The 22,889-nt window shown below is 53.6% G+C and overlaps 5 protein-coding genes across 5 annotated transcripts; 3 read left to right on the top strand and 2 right to left on the bottom strand.

Annotated features, from left to right (window-relative positions):
- Window positions 1-412: 412 nt before the first annotated feature.
- Window positions 413-801, bottom strand: EsH8_I_000794 (cytochrome b-c1 complex subunit 9; the record flags this gene model as incomplete). The annotated part of the gene is made up of 3 exons (XM_083268207.1): window positions 413-472; window positions 593-641; window positions 761-801. 3 exons carry the CDS (start codon window positions 799-801, stop codon window positions 413-415), a joined length of 150 nt encoding a protein of 49 aa, XP_083118645.1.
- Window positions 802-1,672: 871 nt separating this feature from the next.
- On the bottom strand, window positions 1,673-5,382 carry EsH8_I_000793 (uncharacterized protein; the record flags this gene model as incomplete). Its single annotated transcript, XM_083268206.1, has 3 exons — window positions 1,673-2,147; window positions 2,196-2,581; window positions 2,647-5,382. The coding sequence occupies 3 exons, from the start codon at window positions 5,380-5,382 to the stop codon at window positions 1,673-1,675; spliced, it is 3,597 nt and encodes a 1,198-aa protein (XP_083118644.1).
- A 2,313-nt stretch (window positions 5,383-7,695) lies between these two features.
- EsH8_I_000792 (mago-binding domain-containing protein) lies at window positions 7,696-8,313 on the top strand (the record flags this gene model as incomplete). Its single annotated transcript, XM_083268205.1, has 1 exon — window positions 7,696-8,313. The coding sequence occupies one exon, from the start codon at window positions 7,696-7,698 to the stop codon at window positions 8,311-8,313; it is 618 nt and encodes a 205-aa protein (XP_083118643.1).
- Window positions 8,314-10,873: 2,560 nt separating this feature from the next.
- EsH8_I_000791 (vacuolar protein sorting/targeting protein 10) lies at window positions 10,874-15,456 on the top strand (the record flags this gene model as incomplete). Its single annotated transcript, XM_083268204.1, has 2 exons — window positions 10,874-14,766; window positions 14,820-15,456. 2 exons carry the CDS (start codon window positions 10,874-10,876, stop codon window positions 15,454-15,456), a joined length of 4,530 nt encoding a protein of 1,509 aa, XP_083118642.1.
- Window positions 15,457-19,606: 4,150 nt separating this feature from the next.
- Window positions 19,607-21,452, top strand: EsH8_I_000790 (glycoside hydrolase superfamily; the record flags this gene model as incomplete). The annotated part of the gene is made up of 2 exons (XM_083268203.1): window positions 19,607-19,772; window positions 19,894-21,452. The coding sequence occupies 2 exons, from the start codon at window positions 19,607-19,609 to the stop codon at window positions 21,450-21,452; spliced, it is 1,725 nt and encodes a 574-aa protein (XP_083118641.1).
- Between the last annotated feature and the right edge of the window lie 1,437 nt (window positions 21,453-22,889).

The raw sequence follows: 22,889 nt of genomic DNA, 5'->3' as shown, positions 1-22,889 counted from the left end.
TGAAGCGGTATAGCTGTTTGACTGTATGGACTCTCGGTCATGTGAGGCGCTCGTCGAATGAACAATTGCCCCTTGAATATAAGCCTCCTAAAATTGAGCGGCCAGTGAAACCATCCGTAACGCAACTCTAGCCAGGCCGCTCCTCCTACCCTTTGACCTCACTATCTGTCTCTCACAACCCCCTTTTGCATTTGAAATGACTCTGGGCTTTACAGACTCCCGGATCGTCACTAGTAACACAAGCTTCACATGCGCACGAACTCGGCACATAAGATGTAAGTAATATGCAGAAAGGTAGCTTGGTGTTCTACACGCCCTTCCGTCTATCGGTACAATCCCACCCTACCAGCAGAACCTCCACCAAGCCAAAGCTCAGAAGGCCCCATAACACCGTTTGCAGCATCACAATCGTCTATTCCTCATCGTCATCGGCGGCCTCGACGTACTTGTGGCGGATGTCCTTCCATTGGCGCTAACATTGATTATCGTCAGCATAAACCAGTCCTCGTGTGCAAACCAAGTTATTTCCAAAGCAAAACGACTTTGTCTCGGACAGAATCCGATATCAATCAAAGGAAATGGGTTTCCTTACGCCGCGGTTCAGGTGGTCCCAGTACTTGTTCATCGCACCGTTGAAGCCCCTAGAGCACACAATGTCAGCCCACTTCCATTTATTTCCCGCCAGAGTCCTCGGCCTCGGTGTCTTCTATTCTCCAGGCCTCGGGGTGGCGGTATCGGCCGTGTTCGGGGGTTCCCTTACAGCTCGAAAGCAAAGCCCGTCGCGAAGACAAAGCCGAGCATGGTGAAGTTGTTCTTGAAAAGAGCGCTATTCCGCCATCAGAATTAGCAAATTTTCTTCCTATTTATTGATCGACCGGTATTCGACCGGTGAATTGCGTTGGTCGGCGGAGCGGAAGGAGGCCGGGGATGACTTGCGAGTAGAAAGGTCGTGCGGCGGCCTAGAGAAGTTGAGCGATTAGCCAATTGCGGTCGCGCGAGCAGTGCTTTCTGGGCGCAAAACTCACCATCTTGAACGTCGTCTGTCAAATCGCACGTCTTGTGGGAAGAAAGGGGTGCTTCGCTGCGGTCGGGGAGGCGTTGATCGTTGGGAGGGTGAATCGGATGGTTTTGGGAGCGAGGTTCCTGACGAAATTCGCGATGTTCCGGGAGCACCAGCTTTGCCGAATTGCCCGCGCTCTAATTGGCTGCCAGGTCCGCATTAGTCCTGGCCAGCGATCGTTAGATGACTAAGCTGGTCAGCCTCACATCATCAACTTCCAGCCACACAACAACAGTATGTAGTCGATTTTGGCCGACGCACGCACCACGCTGGTTTTGGCCACTTGCCTTAGGCTTTGCAACAATGTAAAGGTGCTCAATTACTTCTTCCTAGCATTTCAATTATACTGAAAGAACTGAAGCGGTAATGCACATCGACGCAGCAGAGCAAAATCTTAATAGCCGACACAAGCGCCTGTTACATCCGGTCCCTTGTCGCTCATAGGGTCTACAAAAGTACAAACTTGCTCTCATTGCCGACAAAATAATGCTACATAGTAGTTTAACCGAGTTTCTGGTTACGACATGACATCGACACATTATGTATATAGAGTTATTCTGAAGTTCTTGTATTATTTACCTAATTATTGGCTCGTCTATTGTTCAGTCACTCTCAAGCTTGTTTGGTAGGCGAAACGACATGGTCATGACCGACCATTTTCACCTTGGCTATGACCTTGGCGTTGTGCACTCGTTGTCTGAACGGTATGTGTTGTGCCCTGCCACCTCGAAGTCCGGTGTGTGTCCGTAGAGGAGGCTCGAGGCCGTCGGCGAACTTGCGATGCTCCTCGAGCCGTTTCTCAGAAATGGTCTCTGGCGCCCACTTCTTGCGGATGAACCAGGGCAGACATGCCGCTACCCATGCGTCTGGAAACAGGCGTATCAAAACACCCCACGGGAGGGAAATCGCACCGAGGCCTACGGATAAGCCCCATTCCTTTCCATTCAGAGGTGTGATCTGGAACGCTGCACCTCCGACGAAGATGATAAGCACCTGGCCACCAATCATGATCAGGTTAATGACGATGAAGAAGTAATTCTTGGTGATGTTCTCGAAGATATTCAGCTTGTTGTCCAGTCGACGATTGCTAATTGAAAGTCAGTGCATGATCATATTTTCACCGCGGGTAACATACTTGAGTTCGTTGAATATCTGCAGCCAAACAAAAGTGTTGAAGACGAGCGTTCGCAAGCGTTCGTGGTCATCCTCAGACGTGCTGTAGCCTAACAGGCTCCGTCCACCAAAGTTCAATACAAAAGTGATGACAAGTTGGCAAACGGCCTGACCGATAATCATCTTGGCCATTCTCAACGTGATGAGCGAAGAAGACTTCCGATCAGGCTTTCGGTCCAGAACACTGCGTGTGGGGGGGTCTGTAGCGAGCGCGAGTGCGGCAAATGTATCCATGATCAAGTTGACCCAAAGCAGTTGAACAGCGTTGAGAACAGACTCCTCACTTGAGCTTGCAACCGCAGTGACGAAGGTCAAGACAACAGCAGTAACGTTGACGGTGAGTTGAAACTGAATCGAGTGTCAGCATATGTAGAAACGATACCCCTCCCAAGCGGCCAAGCCTTTCGACGTACCTGGAGAAACTTCTTTACGGAGTCATTGACAGCTCTTCCCCACATTATACCCTTGACAATGGAGGCAAAGTTATCATCCATAAGAATGATATCAGATGCCTCCTTTGCCACTTCGGTGCCGGCGATGCCCATGGAGAATCCGATGTCTGCCAACTTGAGCGCCGGGGCGTCATTTGTACCGTCTCCGGTCACGGCAACCGTGTCTCCGAGATCCTTAAGAGTACGGACCAGGACTCTCTTGTCTTCGGGACTCGAGCGAGCGAGAACCTGGAGTTTGGGAACGAGGTCCTTGAGCTCCTCTTCCGTTTTCCTTCGAAAATCGGGCCCCTCCATGGCGATCCCGCCGTCTTCAGGGTGGTAGATGCCGCATTCCTTGGCGATTGCTTTTGCTGTCAGAATGTTGTCACCTGTTACCATGCGAACCTGGACGCCCGCGCGGTTGCAGTCTTTGATAGCGTCAATGACAGAAGGCCGCAACGGGTCTTTGATACCATAGATGGCGATAAGAGTCATGTCCTTGTGGAGTTTGTTGAAGTCCGCCGCTCTGGAATCATCGTCAGAAACAGCTTCCTTTGGAGGCCAGGAATCGAAGTCTCGGAAGGAAGAACCAATGGTGCGAAGCGTTTGGCCGGCGTAAGAGTTGATGGTTTGCGAGAACATCTCCTGATCTTCCTCCGTGAGATCTACGGCGTTTAGCTCGGAATCTTTGGGATTTTCAAGCACCTTGGTGCATTTGCCCAAGAGAATTTCTGAGGCTCCCTTCACGTAGGCTCTGTATTTTCCGTTGGGAAGTTTGACCACAGTGGCCATGTACTTGACTGCCGAGTCGAAAGGCACGACTTGGACAACGTTGGCGTTTGTCCGCTCTTCTTGAACTGGTCCCGCTCCCAGGTGATCTCGGCAAAATGTTAGGAGAGCAACCTCAGTCTTGGACCCGATAAAGGTCTTCTCTCCTTCTTGGTCTCCTTCGAAAGCCGTGGAATTGACAGCGTTGCCTTGTATTAAGAGCTGCTTCGTTTCCGAACTAAGGTCTTTGGTGAAATCGCCGACGGAAACATTAGGGACTGAGTTAATGGGGGATTCGTCCGAAGGAGATGTGCTGGTCTTAGGCTTCTCATCCTTGGGCTCCTCGAAAGGAGTATCGGTACCACCAAAACTAATGCTCTTCCCAAGTGTTGTTGCAACCACCGACATCTTGTTCATGGTTAGGGTTCCCGTCTTATCCGAACAAATTGTTTGGGCGTTTCCCATCGTCTCGCAAGCTTTGAGTACTCGAACCAGGTTGTTGTCTTTCATCATGCGTGTAGTCGCAAATGCCAGTGCAAGGGTAACTGCCAAAGGCAGACCCTCTGGAACGGCCACAACGACCACAGTGACAGACACAATGAAGAGTTTGAGAAACTGCTGGCCTTTTTGCTCGGGACTGTCGTGGTTTCCGGGAAGTGCAGCGAGGAATTTGATGAACAGCACCACAAACAAAAGCAGAGCTGCAGCACCACCAACTTTGGCGATCAGGTCGGCAAGGATGTTGAGTTTTCTCTGCAATGGCGTATCCTCCTGATCGGTCCGCAGAGACATGGTGATTCGTCCGTAGGAAGAGTTGACACCCACTGCAGTCACCAAGAACGTACCGGTACCTTCCTGGACTTTACTGCCCGAAATGATAAAGGGGTCAAGTTTCTCAATATCGGGTCGGTCGACGTTCTCATGGGCCATCTCCTCGAGCGCTTCGAACACCTCATCGGCGGCAACCTTTTTGAGAAGATCGGACTCGCCCGTGGCCGAAGACTCGTCACACTTGACTCCATGGCCCTCGATGAAGATGCCGTCAACCGGGACCATGTCGCCAGTGGAAAGATGCACGACATCGCCGACAACAATGTCATAAACTGAAATTTCGACCGACTTGCCAGACCGGATGACCTTCACGGTACGGTCATCATTCTTTTTGTTGAGGGTATTGAATTGACGCTGCATCTGCCAGTCATTGATCGAGCCAACCATAACAACAATAATGATGGCGACCATGATGGCAACACCCTCCACCCACTCAACTTTGGCTTCACCAGGCTCGTGACTTTGACCAAATGTCTCATATAAGCCCAGCGCGAGAGAAACAACAGCGGCAACGGTCAGAAGAATCAAGACCTTGTCGTTGTAGGCGATCCATACTAGTTGCAAAAAGGATTTCTGCTTCTTCTCGGGCAGCCTATTGTCTCGAAAGGTATGCTTCCTGTCCGAAAAGCCACCAGTGTACTCGCTGGGGGGAGGCGGGATAGGGACGTCAACCTTCGCATTGGGGTCCGGCTGAGGGACGGCATCACCAGCAGCACCGTATTTGGGAACACCCTTGAGGGCCACTTCCTCAAAAGAAACAGTCCCATCCAGGGTGTTCTCGTCGGTACCCAGGCCAGTTTTTCTGTTGGTTCGGAGACCCTTCTCCAAACCAACGAGACCACCAAGCGCGTAGAAGGCACTGTGACTCTTTGGATTGAATAGCTTGGTGAGGTGACCTGGAGTAAACGCAAATTTGCTGTCCTGTTTGGCGTTGAACATGTCCTCGGTACCGGGATCAGGAGTCAAGGCATCCGCCGTATCCAACGTGAACTTGCGAGGTCCATGGTGGTCCTTCTCTTTGGTCGCCCCAGACTCAATGTCTAGCGGCTGATGCTGGTCCTTGTTTTGGTCTGAGATGTTGACACCTTTCTCGGCATCCTGATTGCTGGCTGTCGCCATGATGGTGGTAATCGGTATTTGTTGCACTGGGATGACTTCCGAAATAGTGGGACAACAGAGTATGCGCGTCTTGAATATTAAAGAAGGATTCTCATATCCTATGTATTGTAGAGAGAATTTGCTGGGTTAAAACGCGTATGTGATGTACTCGGGGCTTTGCTTGATGGTATGGGGAGAGTGAGAGAGTAAATTATGGTAGTGGTAAAGGAGGAGATGACTTCGCTGGAGACGAGTGAAATCTTGGAAGGGGTGAATGGTGGCGTTCTTGCTCGATGAATCGAACGATGAGTAGATTATTTCCTGTAAGTCGCTAGGGAAACATCAGGTACGGTGATACCTCTGGAGGCCTCTTAGAGGGAAGGAGTAAGCACCACAGGACACTGAATCCGGTACCTGTGCAGATGGAAATATGAGAAGAAGAGAGAAGGGAGCGAGGGAGTATAGGAAAGAGAGAATGGGCATGGGAAAAGTGCAATAATATCTCCAAAGGGAGAGAGTACAGGCTACCTTCTCTACGGACACCTTGGTACGTCAATCCACACCTGGTCATACTTGCCCATGTCCAGCAACACAACAAACACCATGGCTAATTTCACCTGCCGCGACCATAACCAGACAGCCGGCACTTACTTTCACCTGCATAGACCGCGGCACTCGACTGTTCAAACAAGTCGTACAAATAATCAGACGAGCAATGACGACAGGAGGTGGTGTCTACTGTCCGGAGCTGCTGGGCTGCCCGTAAAAGCAGGGCCTGAGATCAGTGCCAAGATCGAGCGGGCAGGGCTATGACCGTCGTCCAAGGGCACAGATTTGCTGGCTGCTCCTTCGAATGGCTCTGGTTTGATGAGAGCGAGACCACCATGTCGCCTAAGTCTTGGCAAACGCGGACTGTGTCAAGGAAAGCTTGACTGGTGGCGGGACGAAGCTTGTGCTTCTTGGCCAGAGCGTCTACGAGCCATTATTTGTCGTCATTGAACGCATCCCCTTAATCAATCAGTGCTCCCTCTCATCTCATCAGGGATCATGAAAAGGCGCTGGAGTCAGTGAAGCTTTCCCGAATTGGTTTACCAGCACACAGGCTGTTCCGAATCCGCGTCTGTTTGGAAATGCTCCCTACCCGACGATGATGATTGCGACATGCGCCGCTGGTATGCAGGCCCGATTACCTGCCTACATCATACTGCCCGATGAAATACTCGATCTTACCCACCACCAGACGGCCATGTTGCGAGGTGGCCAGCTGTCAGCCAAGCAATCTCCGAGGCGCCATTGGGCGGCTCGGTGTCATGTTGCGTTTATATAACAGCTATGGACGTTTAAATAGCAAGCCAGCACGGAGAAGTGGATGTGATCCGTATGGACAATATGATTGAAACAGATCATTAGGAAGCTGTCTTTGAACAGCCAGCCGGGACAACTTGTTGCGCTGCTGCCCACATTCCACCCTGTTGATTGTCTTTTGCCAAGAACCATTGTTTGAGAAGCAGTGGGACAACCAAACCGAGGTGGGAAAACCCTGGCAAGTACAGGGGTAATGAATGATTCACTGAGATGGGATGGCACAACACCTTCTCTCCTCACCGAAAGACACGCCGATTGACTGCAGGTCTGACCGGCCAGCAACGCGACACACGTGGCGTCATTGTGAGCTGGCACACCTGTTTGTAGCACTATTGAGGTATACCTGGTTCCGGCCATACGTTAGAGTAGGCTGCCATGACAGATCAGTGACGGTACGTTCCTCCTCGTCCAGTGTTCCTGAGCCCGCCATATTGGATGAAGCTGCCGTAGCCAATCAGAGCTCGATTTTCAAAGAAGGTTCTGGCCCGCAATGGTCTGTGCGGAGTGCACGAGAGGGGCTGTTTCAACCTCGACTCCCACAGTCAGGTGCACTTTCTTTTTGCCAAGTCGAAACGACCTTCGTGCGTAACTACGCATTGAAAACTGGCACCAGCCTGTCCATATGCGATCTCGGGTTTGCCTGCACCCTACGATCATCTAATTGCCCGACGCCTGCAGCTGAACTTCCCCGGGTTCTGGCGGAAAGATCCAGCTGCACGCACACGCCCCGCTTCCCTCTAGCCGAGCTCAAGCTGCGTTGCATAGTTGCCCAAAGCCACCGGCGAGCGCTTTGGGCGGGCGGTGAGCAACGCACTTGTCGTCATTCAGCCTGCTAGAACCTCGCAGCCTTGCGACTATTCCACGGAGTCCCTGATTGGGTGATTTTGACAGACAGAAACACACTGGCCAGTGTGCTGCCATCGACCAAAATTCAACCAACTCTGCTAGGCTATCAAGGTGTCCGACAATATGCCCTCCGAACCTACCAGACCCTCTAACGCGGGCATCATCACGGATGATGCGGGCGAGCGCCAAATTCCCGAGTCGAAACGAGCGGATGGCAGCACCCGCAAAGCCATTAAGATCCGCCCCGGCTACCGCCCGCCCGAAGACGTCGAAGTGTACAAGAACCGCACTGCCGCAGCTTTCCGTGATCGCACGACGAGGGGTGGTATTCCTGGCACGGTGGGTCTAAAGGAGGACAAGCCCGAGGCCTCTTCTGCTGCGAGCAACAAGAATGCAAAGCGCCGAGAGGCAAGGAAGAAGGCCAAAGCAACTGGCGAGGACGAGGCCGACGGCGTTAAGCAGACCGACGTCGACGCTTCCAAGGCCGAAGAGGTCGACCCTGAGGTGGAGAGGGAGAAAAAGGCCCGCAATCTGAAGAAGAAGCTGAAGCAGGCCAAGGATCTCAAGAGCAAGAAGGAAGGCGGAGAGACGCTGTTGCCGGAACAGATCGCCAAAGTGATCAAGATCAACGAGCTCATCCGCGAATTAGACGCTTTGGGTTTTGATGCCGAGGGTGAACCGAAGGCAAAGGCTGGGACGGACGGCGACTCGGCAACCAAGGACGATTCCAAGGAGGCCTGATGTCTTGTTCTCTGCGGTCATCGTCTCCACTTTGAAGTCAGATCTATCATGCAAAGTCGATTTCGTTCAGCAATTCATCGTCATCGGTTTACTCTGTTCGACGTCCGCCGATGAATGCCGGGCGGGTGTTTCATCTGTCCAAGATGCCAATGCAGGTTAAGCATGCGACACATGCGCTGCATTTTCTTCTAACGAGCAAGCAATACCTGCACAGACATCGACATTTCAGGTGTTTTTGAGCTCTTCTAGCTCGATGTGTACCAGATACGGACATGAAACACTTCGTTAGTGTTCACAGGACCGCAGAGTGCTCTGGCCATCAACCTTGTTGACGCCCGGTCTGCGCGTGGCCCCGGCAGATCCAGGCACCCAATTGATCTGGTCATGTCTGAAGCCAACAAGTGGATTTTTAAGAAAGAAGCAATATGACGAGACTATGCCTAGCTGTCTGTGTAGATGCACCTCCTAGCATAGCAATGCATGGCGATGGTGGGGGCTCAATAGGCGGACGAAGAAGTCATGGCTAGGACTGGCAGGACATAATGTAGTCCCATACATACATATTCCTCCAGAAAGTGCCAAATAAAAGAGAATATTGCTTGATCGTGTGGAAGTCTCCTTGACGATGCGATTATGTTCACGTTCAATAGGCATTCCTATTAGCTGAAGACTTTGAGAACCACCGCCTGAGGGAATGGGAGTTGCTAAGGACTGATGATATCGGCATCTCTCATAACGCCTGTGAACTCCAGTGAGAAGCTTTGAAAAATACAAGTTGCGCCAAACAATTGATTTCTGCGATGCAACGGAGCTGTAATTGCGGAGCCCTGTGCCGATCCGGAAGACGCCATATCATCCCGATCCCGGTCTGAGCCAGGTCGGGAGGATCTGTTTCGGCCCCCGGCTCGAGCCGCGAACTATTGTGGAAACCCCGAGAGGTGGGGGTTGTGTTGGGAAGCCAAAGACCCACCAAAAGATATCACGGCTTTGAAGGGTGAGCATAAGCGGAAAGATATTGCGCGGTATCAACACTAACCTCCTTTTAATAGACCTCAATGTTTGTTCCCCAAGACGGCGAAACGGAACAGTGTATGGTTGTTGCTCGAGTTCGAAGCATCGTTTGCGGAATCCAATGCACGCAGATGTCTTCCATTTTCATGAACACCGCGACGCAAGAAACCAACCAACCATCTGGCTCTACCACTCCAGTATCACCCATCAAAACGATAGTATATAGTAAACAGCACGCTGCAACGCTCGGGAATACGAAACCTTCGCCTAGTAAATTAATGTTGTCCCCGGAGGTGGCTCTGATTAGACCACTGAAGCATAGTCCTTGCCTCAAGGTTTTGTTTGTTTGGTAAAGATGCTTCCTGATGACAGGACCGAGTTCCCTGGTACATTGGAACGTCACTCGGTATATGGTGTTAGTGGCCAAGTCTCCTGAGACGGATTCGTACTCTGTTCTTCTCAGTGGTTCCTCCTTGGTACACACAGAACTATGTTCTGAAAGAGCGGGGGCATGCGCCGAAGAATGCTTAATGAGGGCGCATACTGACACCCCTTCATTTTCCCCCGCGTATTATTTCCCCACATAGCATGCATCTCAGGATGAGTTGGGATGAAGGAAAAGTTTGAAGAGTTCATTGGATTAGTATTCTCATCAGCTCTTGCTGAGGCCTCTCAGATTCTGAAGCGCATAGCCAAGATCGCCGCGCAGACGTGACTGTGAAACGCTCGGAGGGGTCTCTGAAGGGACTCAACGATTTATATACAATAACTCCGCTAGCAGTATCGATAAAATCGTCCACGGCCTTGAAGGCAGTGACGAGGCAGAATAACATTGCGCATCTTGCCCTCATTTCGCGTGCATTCTTAGTGTTGCCCTGAGAACCGCCATTCCTGAGAACCACCCGCAAACGGATGCATACCCCCCCTGTGCAATCAGGAGGGAGCTCGATTTATATGCCTGGGATTTTTGCGCTATCTAGTATCGAAATCGTGGTTTCTGCCATCAGATGATGGCTTAGTTGTAGTGGTCACACAGTTGTACAAATGACAGAGCCCAGCTTGCTGAACCTACCACCTGCCAGAATTATCTGTTGAGACTTGGTATCATAGAACAGCTCTCCCAAAGGGCACAATGGGACGTGTAGTGTTTTGCAACAAAAGGGCACTGGATCAGAAGATTCTATTAAAGTCGCGGTGCACAGGGATGGTGGGGCCAGGGAGACAGCTGTCGCCGTCGCACCAGGGACACCCTGATTGGGGGCCGAGCGACTCTCTGATGCGCTGGTGTGGCGTCAAAGCTAGGGTGGAGCTGAAGCTTAGCCACCCGACTCGCGTGCGAAACATACCTCCTACGCTGACGTTTCCTCCGGACATGTTTGACTTCGACGACTTTCCAACCGCCACGTTAACCATCTAAGTCAATTACTGCTGGGCTGGCCCGAACGATACCTGCTCTCTCCGCCATCTTGGGCGAATATTCTTATTTCGCACCCATTCACATTGACAACCATCTTTTGATGAACACCTCGATCCGGACGAAGCTCCAAATATGAGGCTTAGGGGCAAGGCTGCAGCCTCCTGGCGCATCCTGCTGTCCGTCCTTACCTGGACAGCAGCTGTCCAAGCAAAGGACGAACCGACGATCAAGGTCACCACTATCAAACACCCTCCCATCAACTTGAACTACTTCGAAGACTCCGACGTGATCCTCTACCACGATGTCTCCGAACGAAACATCTACCGATCCGACGATGCGGGCGTCAACTGGGACAAGGTCAAAGACATCCCTGCCGACAAAGCCTATCTCCTCATGATGCACGAATTCGATAAAAACCGGGCCTATGTGATCACCGAAGGCAAAGAACACTGGAAGACGACAGATCGAGGCAAATCATGGCAGACGTTCGAGAGTGTCGCGGGCACGAGCGCTTTCCGAGATGACATCCTCCACTTCCATGCCGGCGATCCCGACCGCATCATCTTCAGTGGCATGGCCTGCGCCGGTATCTTTTGCGAAGAAATCTCAATGTACACAACGGATAACTTTAAAACGAAGGCGGAGCACCTCCGAGCCAACACTGTGGGATGCTGGTGGGCCAAGTCCTCGGAAATCTTCACGACGGGCAAAGATGACCTCGACAAGCAGCGAGTTCTGTGTATCGTGCGAGACAACTTTTCGCCCATGAAGGAAGACCAGAGACTATTTGCATCCGACAACTACTTCCAGAAGATTGACAACAAGATCCAAGAATTTGAACCAGACATGGATACGAACCAAGGCGTTCTGGGTGTTGTCAACCTGGCCGTGGTAAAGAAGTACCTGATGGTCGCCACGGCGTCACTTAATACGGATGAGATGGCACTGTTCGTCACTGATGATACACTCAAGTGGCATCGGGCCATTTTCCCTACCGACCATGGTCACAAGATCAATCAAGAGGCCTATACTGTCCTAGAAAGCACCAACTACAGCATTCAGATTGATGTGATGAACACTCGGCCATCAAACCCTATGGGAGTAATGTTCACGAGCAACTCAAATGGCACTTTCTTCGTTGAGAATCTTGAGCACACGAATCGCAACTCAAGGGGACATGTTGATTTCGAAAAGATCACTGGTGTCCAGGGCATCTTCATCATCAATACTGTCAAGAACTGGGAGGAGGCTGAGAAAGACCCAAGAGCCGAGAAACAAATCGAGACCAAGATCACGTTCGATGATGGCCGAAACTTCCACTCCCTGAAGGCCGGTGACGATCAACTCCAGCTGCACTCAGTTACGGACCTCGATAATGTCGGCAGAGTCTTTTCCAGCCCCGCACCTGGGCTTGTTCTTGGAATCGGAAACAAGGGAAAGTCCTTGAGCAAGTTTGGCGACGGCGACGTCTACGTTTCCGACGATGCTGGAATGACGTGGAAGAAAGCCTTGGACGGACCTCATAAGTATGAGTTTGGAGACCAAGGCTCGATTCTGGTGGCTGTGAAGGACTCCAACAAAGAAGAAGTTGGAGAGATCCGATATTCATTGGACCATGGTGAGACTTGGAAGAAGGCTTCGCTACCGGATGATCTGAAAATCAAGCCTGAACTCCTTACAACAACGCAAGACTCTACAAGTCTCAAGTTCCTGCTCGTTGGCAGAACCGGAGGCGACAACGCCAGATTCCACATCATTGCTCTAGACTTCGAAGGGTTGCACGAGCGAACATGCAAAGACGATGATCTGGAAGACTGGCACGCTCGCCTTGACGACGACGGCAAGCCCACATGCATCATGGGCCATAAGCAGACTTACCGTCGCCGCAAGAAGACGGCCGACTGTTTCCTAAACCAGGAGTTCAAGGACCCCGTCCCGAAGACCGAAGACTGTGAGTGCGCGGATGCGGACTTTGAGTGTGACTATAACTTCGTCAAGAACGGAGACAAGTGTGAAAAAGCTGGACCAATTATCGCGCCGGACGGTGCTTGCAAGAATGCCAAACCTGATGACACTTTCAAGGGCTCATCTGGCTGGCGCAAGATACCTGGGAATACATGCAAGAGAAAGGACGGTGCTCAGAAGGACGACCCAGTTGAGCGAAAGTGCTCAGACGTCATCAGTTCTCCGAGCGTTCCTGCTGATGGCAAGATCAAGGCGAGCCAGCACGTCTTCAAGACGGAGTTCAAGGACTTTGAAAAGATCTACCTGGAACGCGGTGATTCAAGCACCGAGGTGGACGAAACTATCATCGTTAGACCTGTTGAATACACGGGAAACGGTATGAAAGCCGATAAACAGATTTGGCGGACCAAGGACCATGGCAAGACATGGGATAGGATTCTTGAGGACGAGGAAGTGCGTGGCATCTATCCGCACTACTACTTTAAGGACGCTGTCTTCTTTACTACGGATTCCAAGAAAGTCCTCTACACAATCGACCGCGCTGAACACTTCCACTCGTTTGAGGCACCCACCAAACCTGGGTCGGGCAACCCCTTGTCATTCCACCCCGACAAGAAGGATTGGCTGATCTGGGTGGGCGAGAAGTGCGAGAAGATTGATGGCAAAGATCAGTGCTTCAGAGAGGCGTCAATCTCGAGAGACCGTGGCGACAACTGGAAGACTGCAATGCGCTATGTTCAAAAGTGCGAATTCACTGGCCACTCGGCCTACAAATTCCGCGATATGCGCCAGATCGTCTGTCTTGCAAACAAGCGCGAGGACAACGAGAAGGACAACCCGAAGGTCATTGTTTCCAGTAAGGATTTCTTCGACGAAGACAAGCAGTTCCACCAGTCGGACGTGAAGGATTTCGCCACCATGGCCGAGTTCATTGTTGTTGCTGCGCAAGACAAGGAGAAGGATGGCCTTCGCGCCCTTGCTAGCTTGGATGGCGTGACATACGCTGAAGCCCACTTCCCCGTCAACTTCAATGTACCCCACCAGAACGCCTACACTGTCTTGGACAGCTCTACGCATGCTGTGAACTTGTTCGTGGTCACCGAGACTACTGAAGGCCGTCGTTACGGAAGCATTATCAAGAGCAACTCGAACGGTACGTCGTACGTCATGAGTGCTCCAGGAGTCAATTGCAACGATGAGTACTACGTCGACTTCGAGAAGATCCCCGGCCTTGAAGGTGTCGCACTCATCAACACCGTCGCAAATCGTGACAAGAGCAACGAACCGAAGAAGGTCCAAACCCAGATCTCACACAACGATGGCTCCCAGTGGGCTTTTCTCCCCCCGCCAAAGACCGACGTCAAGGGCGACGCCTATTCATGCAGCAGCAGCGAAGGAGACGAGAAGTGCGCGCTGCACCTCCATCACTATACTGAAAGAGCCGACAAGAAGAAGACGTTTTCTGCAGCCACCGCAGTTGGGCTCATGTTTGGTAACGGCAACGTTGGCTCGAGCTTGGGCCCTTTTAAGGAAGCCGACACATTCATGACAACAGATGCCGGCATCACCTGGAAGAACGTTAAGAAGGGTATTTGGACCTGGCAGTACGGTGACCAAGGCTCGATTGTTGTCCTTGTTCAGCGTGCCAGTCGCGAGAACCCCGTCAAGACCAAGACCCTCTCATACACCACTGACGAGGGCAAGACTTGGAAGGACTTTACGTTCACTGATAAGGAAGTCACCGTCCTGGATATCTCTACTCTTCGCTCTGGTGCTTCGCGTAACTTCTTGATCTGGTGCAAGTCCGACAGCGACGAGATGTTCTCTGTCAATGTCGATTTCGCTGGGCTGAGTGACCGCCCCTGCAAAAACGACGAGGACGGCAAGTCCGACTATTTCATGTGGTCGCCCAAGCATCCGTCGCAGTCAGACGACTGTCTCTTCGGACATGTGTCCAAGTATCTGCGCAAGAAGGATGACGCGAACTGCTACAACGACCTGAAGGTCCAGCATCTCTATCAGGTCCAAAACTGCACCTGCACAAGAAGTGATTACGAATGGTATGTCCTTTGCCACACTTGGTGCCTCTACCCCCGCTAACTTGACTTGACAGTGATTACAATTTCGAGCTTGACGGCCACAAACAGTGCAGCCTTGTCGAGGGCAAGTCTCCGATCTCAGCCGAGCAGTGGTGCAAGGAGAACCCGGACGCCGTCGAATACTACGAGCCCACGGGATACCGGAGAATCCCGCTCACTACCTGCATCGGGGGCCAAGAGTTTGACAAGCAGTCAAATGTTCACGCTTGTGCTGGCAAGGAGGACGAGTTTGAGAGGCGGCGCGGAACGTCCGGAGTGGCCATCTTCTTCGCCGTCGTGATTCCCATCGGGCTTGCAGGCGCCGTCGGCTGGTGGATTTACCGCAACTGGAATAGCAAGTTTGGACAGATCCGGCTGGGGGAGTCGCCGGGCTTTCAAAACGATGCGCCGTGGGTCAAGTACCCGGTCATTGCCCTGTCGGCCGTGGTCGCCGTTGTAGCAGCCCTGCCGCTCGTCGCCTCGGCCGTGTGGAGGAGCGCAACCTCTGCTTACGAGAGAGTGAGCAGTGGTGGCGGAGGCAGCTGGCTGAATGGGCGGGGCAACCGCAGATTCACGACAAGAGACAGCTTTGCTCGGGGCAGAGGAGATTATGACATGGTCGACGATGATGAGGGCGAACTTTTGGGCGATGACAGTGATGAGGAGGTATAAAGGGTTCACGATTAGGGGCGCCGTAGCTGCCAAAGACTCATGGGAGACAGACATGCATGCGGCCATCAACACTGTGACACTATTGTTTCTCTTGGATTTCGGCGTGGGTTAGGTAGGCAGGCAGGTGGCGAAGACTGGGAGACACTGGTAGAAATTTCCTTAGAATCAGGTATTTGTCTTTTTTTTCCAGGCATGGCGTTGTTTGCAAGCCTTTCAGATTTTCCGACAGTTTAAATCTAGAGAAACGCTCACCCACATCTTGTAACAATACAATGACAGCGGGAAGGACATGCGCGCGTTCACGTAAATACGAGGAATAGGCGGACATGCCGAATTGATCTGCGTTCGTTTCCTCGTTTCCTCGGCGTGGACTGCTGTCATTTAGGCGAATAATGCTTGAAAAGTCGGCAGGTCCCCCCAACTTGGGGGGGCACCTCCGGCTACCCCGGGCCGGGGTTTCTAGAGACCATTTCACGACAGACTTTCCCATCACTTTCAATTCTGGGCCCAGGACAACATGACTTTGCAATAGTAGATTGTGGGCCGCGGCGAGTCGTGATTGAGATGAGCTGCCGCTGGTACGAGGGAGCACAAGCGAAAGGATAACAAACAACAACAACTACAAAAAAAAACAAGTGTTGATCTCGACCGGGCTGGATCAGTTGACGTGCCCAGAAACAGAAATTCAAGCATTTTCTTTCTCCCCTTCCCCCCCCTCTGCTTTCCCACTGATCGCCCATGTGATCGGGCCGGGCGGTTTCGAGCAGGGACCGGGCGAAAAAGGGTGAAAGGACAGCATTTGCCCAAAGAGCCGAATGGGAGAGTTGTGGTCCAGAGCTCGGCACTGTCAGTTTCGGGGCGTCTCTGTCAGATTCGGGAAGATTGGACTCGAGGGGGGGTTTCCATGGACTCTTGCGAGGGGAAGGGATCAGCGGCTGGAAGGGCCACCTTATTTTGTGCAGCTGGGGTGGTTTCTTTTGCCTTGGAGACATTTTGGATAGCGATGCGGGAAATACGAGGCAAAAGTGGAGGTCCGCAGAGCCAACCCTGGAGTGAGAGTCGCTCGCGGTGTGGTTCAGCTCGGCTCTTTTCTGGGGAGGAGGATGAGGCGGAGATGGGCGGGCGAGCGCAGCTGGGGCGGGGCCCAGCCTGGGAAGCCAGGACTGCTCCGGCCGGGAAAAGAAGGAAAAGGGGTTGGGAAATGGGCACTCTCCACAGCCGAAGCTATTCATGACAGCGTTGTGCAAGGCTTCTTGTCCACTTGTGACGGTGCATAAACAAGCGTGATTGAGCACTTGGACCCGAGCCAGATGCTACGTAATGGGAGCCAAGCTTGTCAAGACTGTTTTCTTGACCATGTCTACAATCTGGAGGGGCACGTCCTTGCCGAATAACCGGCGGCAAGGAGCCGGAAAATGTTTGTGCGAGGCTTTAGGCCGGGGGGACTTGGCAAAATTTTTTTTTTTTTTAGAAGTGAAATAAAATAAAAAAGGGCCTTGTTTGAAGGTCACCGAGTGTGCCAAGTTTATCGACTGAATCTTTTAGTATTTGCGCGGCGAAACAACACCATCACCCAGCAGCACCTGCGGGCTTGAGGGACAAGTCCCGTATTCCCAGATAGGGTTGGAATGCAGCGAGTATCCCCCAGACGTTGGCAGGGTCCACATCGCAGGAAAAGGGATAGTAGCGCGCATGGTCAACGGTGCGTTTCGACTTCCCGTCTCTGGTCTCTGGTGAGGCGTCTCTAGTTCGTGGCCAGCCATGGTCGCGAGAGTAGGCCGTCGGGTTATTTTACCCTCCTAGCCTGCAGATGCAGGTGGCAGCTGCAGGTACCATCGGGCTGACCATGCCTAAATCGGGCGTAATCAATGGACGCCTACCAAAGTAAGCAGCTAGTTCTCGGTTCCATCTTACTGTGAGCTGGGCAACCCCCTTTATTTTGTCCACCTCGGCCATGGCGGCTTCTTTCGCGATTTGGAAATCACATCCAAGGGTTCGCAATTCCATATGCAGCGGCAGATGATTGCCGCCGGGGCGCCGGTGGCAGCCGCTAACACGAGACTGTGGGGAAGAATGGAAGACATCATGGAAATGGGAGCAGATTAGAATCAATCAGGTTGGCTGGCCGTTGATACGGCTTCATTTTGCTTCTTCCCAATCGGTGCGGATGGATCATCATCGTTATAATCAGCGTAGGGCAGGAGCCCGGGAGGCCTGCACGAACAGACACACGGCACGTCTCCCACCGGCCAATCCGCGCCGGCCTTGTCCATGCAACACTCTGGTTCTTGGACAAGAAGGTTCTGCGGTTGCTACGAAAATAAACTGTCATCAGGGCCACACGCAACGCTATTCGCACGAATAACCCGAGGTACGTACCCGGCGTCGAGGTCATGCTGCTCGGGCTGGATCAGCAGGCACACACTGACTGGGCCAGTTGGGGCTGCATCTGCATCTGCACATCTGCACTAGCACAGCACAGAGAGATGGGTGGCTTGCGGTCACAGGTCGATGGACGGCCGGCGACGGTTCGTTAGTAGGTGGAACGCAGGGACGGCTTAGGTTCCTGGGCCAGGTGAGAAGGCTCCCCCGGCGACAAGCAGGGCCTTGGGCAGAGGTTCATCTAATTTCTGGGCTGGTGCTAATGTCGCTTAGCTAATTTCCCGCATGCACCAGTCGTGGCCGCCCAATTCGCCCCGTCTCTCTGTAGCGCCCCCGCACCCGCTGATCCCTCCCCAATCAGTGGACTACTACTTCGGGTACCTTGCATCTCCGCCCTCTGGCCTTGCACCTCCACCTGCCCTGCGGCCTACCCTCCTTCTTCACCTCCTCTCGTGGGATTGTTGCTCACCTCGTGCTCACCTCACCTCGTCCCCCTTTTTCTTTCTTTCCGGCGTGTTTCCGTAGTTTCTTTCCCTCGAACCCCACCCATCGCAGAACACACGGTCGTGCTCACGGCTCGTTTTTCCCTACGTAATGGAGAGGGCTGGCCCATTTGCCGTCTCTCAATCGCCTGTTCTCTTCCAGACCCTCCTCCCCTTCCCCCGTCCAAGGCTGCTCGTCCAGTGCCGAGTCGTTCCAAATTTGGTCAATTAGACGCCGTTCATCAACGGGCGGATTCGGCTGATTCAAGGCCTTGGCCACTCTCCTCCCCCTCTCGAATCTCTGGCCGCCGTGTCTCTAGACTGGATCTGCTTCGCCTTCCAAGAACGAACGAACCCAACTACACTACGCTTAACCGGGGTTGCGATTCCGCCTCCTCTTCCCCTGCTCTCATCCGTGGTCATGAACAAGGTGCTTCCCCTCGCCTCATTGACTCGCTGTCGGTGCAGTCCAGATTGCCAGACCGTATCTTTTTGCCTAAACCCCTGGACAAGTCCTCCACGGACGGCAATGTCTCCGTTGAATCCTGTCAAGACTCGACTCTACCATGATCAAGACCCCCAGACGCTCCACCGCCTCTGGCTCTCGTTCTGGCTCTTACAATGTATCCTGGCTTCTCGAGTTTCTGGTGTGACCTGCTGCCAAGAGCAGGGGCTTGTTCGTTGGCAAGTTGCTACTGCTTGTGCACATCAAAAACCCGTTTGGTCTGGGTGAGATACACCCCATACACGCACAGTGCATGGTGGCCCCATCCCTCCTTATCCATGGAAAGCCAAGGACGAACCGGCCCCCGGTTGGTAAACAAGTGTCACCCGCACCGGGGCACACACACCAGAGTCGCTCCTATACTATCTATCCTATGCTTAAGTCATTGGACGCTACGCACTGCGTCCACTCATCCCATCTTTTGGGGTGGGCACAACACACACCGTCGCGCACACACCCCAGCCCAGCCCAGGGCCCCAGGGACATGCTAGACTCTCACGGTCGTACCCATGAAAGTACGGATACTAGTCCTCTACCTAATCTAACTACCATCATAATAATAACATCCCGGTCCCGCCTGTTTCTTTCCCTCTCTTCTCTCCTTTCCTTTCCTTACGAAAACCCGTCAAATGAGTTGATGCCGTCAACGTAGTTTCGTCGTCCTTTCGTCTCTATCTCCAATCGTTCACTACCGCTTCACTCTTTTAGCGGGCATTCGCTTTCAGCCGACATCTCGTCAAATAATACTCAGAAAACCCCTAAAAAGGCAACTTAATTCACCATGAAGGGCTCCATCCTCGCTGCCGCCGCTGCGGCCGTTGGCGGTGTCAGCGCCGCCGCTCACCGTCACGCTCACGCCGACCTGTTCAAGAGGGGCGCCGACCAGGCCTCTGTCTGTGTTCCTGGCTGCACCACCATCTACACCACCTACTACGGCGAGCCTACGCGTATGTCTCTCTCACCCCTCTCTCTCTTTTTACCCTTCAGCCCTATCGCATCCAACCCCCCGAGGTTCAATGGCTGCAATATGGCGTGGATCGATCGTCGTGCTGACCTGACGATCAACAGTGGTCCCTCACACCCCCAGCAAGCCCATCGCCAGCGCCCTCCCCTCGGCGACGACCAAGGCCCCGGTGAAGCCCACGTCCACCCAGAAGCCCGCCGTGGACCTGCCCACTCCCGTCCCTGAGCTGTGCCCTACCCCGGGTACCTACACCTTCCCGGCGACCACCATCACCGTGAACCAGACCACCACCGTCTGCGCCCCCGAGACGACCAAGGTTCCCGCTGGCACTCACACCTTCGGCGGTGTCGTCACCGTCGTCGAGAGCGCCACCACCGTCGTGTGCCCCTACGCCACCGAGAAGACCAAGGACGGTGTTGTCACCAGCGTCGTTGAGACCACCACCTACGTCTGCCCTACCCCTGGCACTTACACGATTGCTCCCATCACCACCACCGTGACCGCCCCTGCCAACTGCGTCTACCCCGTCGTCACCGAGGTTGTCCCCGGTACCTACACCCGCCCTGCTGTCGTCACCACCATCACCGAGACCAGCGTCGTCGTCGTCTGCCCCTTCACCAGCGAGAAGCCCCAGCCTACCACCTCCGTTGAGGCCCCCAAGCCCACCACCGAGGCCCCCAAGCCTACCACCCCGGTTGAGGCTCCCAAGCCCACCACTGAGGCTCCCGCTCCCGTCCCTACGACCTCTGCCGTCGTGACCCCCGAGCCCGTTGTTTCCACCCCCGCCTCGTCTTCTGCTCCCGCCCCGTCCTCCACCGCCCCCTCCACCGGCGGCCTCGGCGGCAGCAACGGTGACCACTGGGCCATCACCTACACCCCGTTCTCTGAGGATGCCTCCGGCTCCTGCAAGACCGCCGAGCAGGTCGATGCCGACATCTCCACCATCAAGAACTCCGGCTTCCGCACCGTCCGTGTCTACTCCACCGACTGCAGCACCCTCGAGAACGTCGGCGCCGCCTGCGAGAAGTACGGCCTCAGCATGATCATCGGCATCTTCGTCAAGCAGTCCTGCGACCCCACCTCCACTGAGATCAAGGACCAGATCGACGCCATCACCGCCTGGAAGAAGTGGGGCATGGTCGACCTTGTCGTTGTCGGTAACGAGTGCATCTTCCAGGGCCGCTGCTCTGCCGCTTCCCTGAAGCAGCTCATCGTCTCCGTCAAGTCCACCATCACCGCTGCCGGCTACACCGGCCCCTACACCACTGCCGAGACCGTCGGTGTCTGGCAGCAGTCGGACGTCGTCTCTGAGATCTGCTCCGTCATCGACATTGTCGGTGGCCAGATCCACCCGTACTTCAACGCCGAGACCGACGCCTCCTCCGCCGGTACCTTCGTCAAGGGCCAGATCGAGCTCCTCGAGAGCAGCAACATCTGCGGCGACAAGCCCGCTCTCAACCTCGAGTGCGGCTGGCCCTCCGGCGGTAGCTGCAACGGCAAGGCCTGCCCTGGTACTGCCGAGCAGGCCACCGCCATCGCCTCCATCCAGGAGCTCGCTGGTGGCAAGACCGTCTTCTTCTCCTTCCACAACGATGAGTGGAAGGACCCCGGCTCCTGCGGTTGCGAGCGCACCTGGGGTTGCGGTCAGCTCTTCTCCTCTTAAATGAGACGATACCCCGCGGCGGCAAACGAAAAAGCCCATTAACCAACGTTCGGCATGCCAATCTTCAAACCCACGAGCCCCCCACCCTTGGCCACGGTTACGACGTTGCTTTGAAAAAAATTGATGTGCATGAAAAGCACCAGCTCGCCCTCAACGAAACGACCTGACGTTTCCTTCAAGTGTTACGGAATTGGATACCCCCCTTTCAACCATCTTCGGAAAGAAGAACGACGAGGACACGAGACATAACAAGCCCTCTGAACGTCCCGGATTTTATATGTTTGCATATTTTCCGTGTGTATATATGTTCTGGTGCAGTGACGGGGAGAGGGTTGCCTCTGAAACTTCTTTCTAAAGTTGTATAAATATCTTGGTTGGATCTTGGAAGAAACGGCCATTAGGGCGCAGCTTGGTGCCAACAATTATTTCATGTGTCATCTTAACAAGCAACCCCGCATTCATAATGTTGTAATTATTGGTGTCTGATCACAAAACCGTGAAAAGTGGCAATTGTCAGCCTTACTCTATCTACCATGAACTGGTCTCGTGAAATGCCGACGTGAGAGTGAGCGAACGTTGTATGTTCTTTAATTATACATCTTACCTGCTTGGCGAAAGGTCAGAAAGCGCAAACATTCCAGCTCGAAGAAGCTTAAACCAACTACAAAGTTAGCCCTCCCTTCCCCCCTCGCCCACTTCTTCTTCCCACGCGGCTCTAATTATAACCCAGCCAAATCTGGCATACACGCGTAGAACGGCGAGGAAGAGGAATGGGGAGAAAAGGGAGCGGGGGGGTCTCAGAATCTGCCTGGACGAAGGTGGTCCGTAACCCTCAAAAAGCCACCCATTTGCCGACTCTCCATATCTGCTACATAGCTTGCCCGCCCGGCCCAGCCCAGCCCAACCCAGCATATACATACTCTTCAAAATGTTTCGTTTCAGGTGACGCCTCCTCCTTGCCTCCCCCCCTTCTCCCGGGGAGGGGGGGGGGGGGGGGGGGGAGGGGGCAGGAAGGGGTGATACAGTAACGTGGATAGGAAATAAGGGATAACAAGTGCTGTCTCTCTACCTTTGACCGCAACGCTACCCGCGTGGTTGATGGTTTGGAGACAAAGGGCCGCGTGCGGTGGGAAGGGGGGGGGGAGGGGAGGGAAAAAAGGGAAAATTAGAAGGCGCCAAGCCGTATCGAGAGCGCGCCCGCCCGCCGTGCTCGTGTGAGAAAACAAGACGGGCTACGTGCGTGCGCTCTGCTAAGGGCTGCTCCGGCCAGTCTAGACTTGCTAGGGTAGGGCGACTCATTTCATCGCCCTTGCCCTCTCTTTCCTTTCTGGATTCCAGCCGCCGCCGAGGAGACCTCGGAACAACCGTCTCTGGGGAATGGGTAAGGAAATATGTCACAGCGTCGGGGAGGGTTATGGCGTGATGGCGACCTGCTTC

This window comes from Colletotrichum jinshuiense, chromosome 1, assembly GCF_051148585.1.
Source record: "Colletotrichum jinshuiense chromosome 1, complete sequence".
NCBI lineage: Eukaryota > Fungi > Ascomycota > Sordariomycetes > Glomerellales > Glomerellaceae > Colletotrichum > Colletotrichum jinshuiense.
Note: the sequence above shows the minus strand (reverse complement) of the source record. Positions and strands in the feature narration are given on the sequence as shown.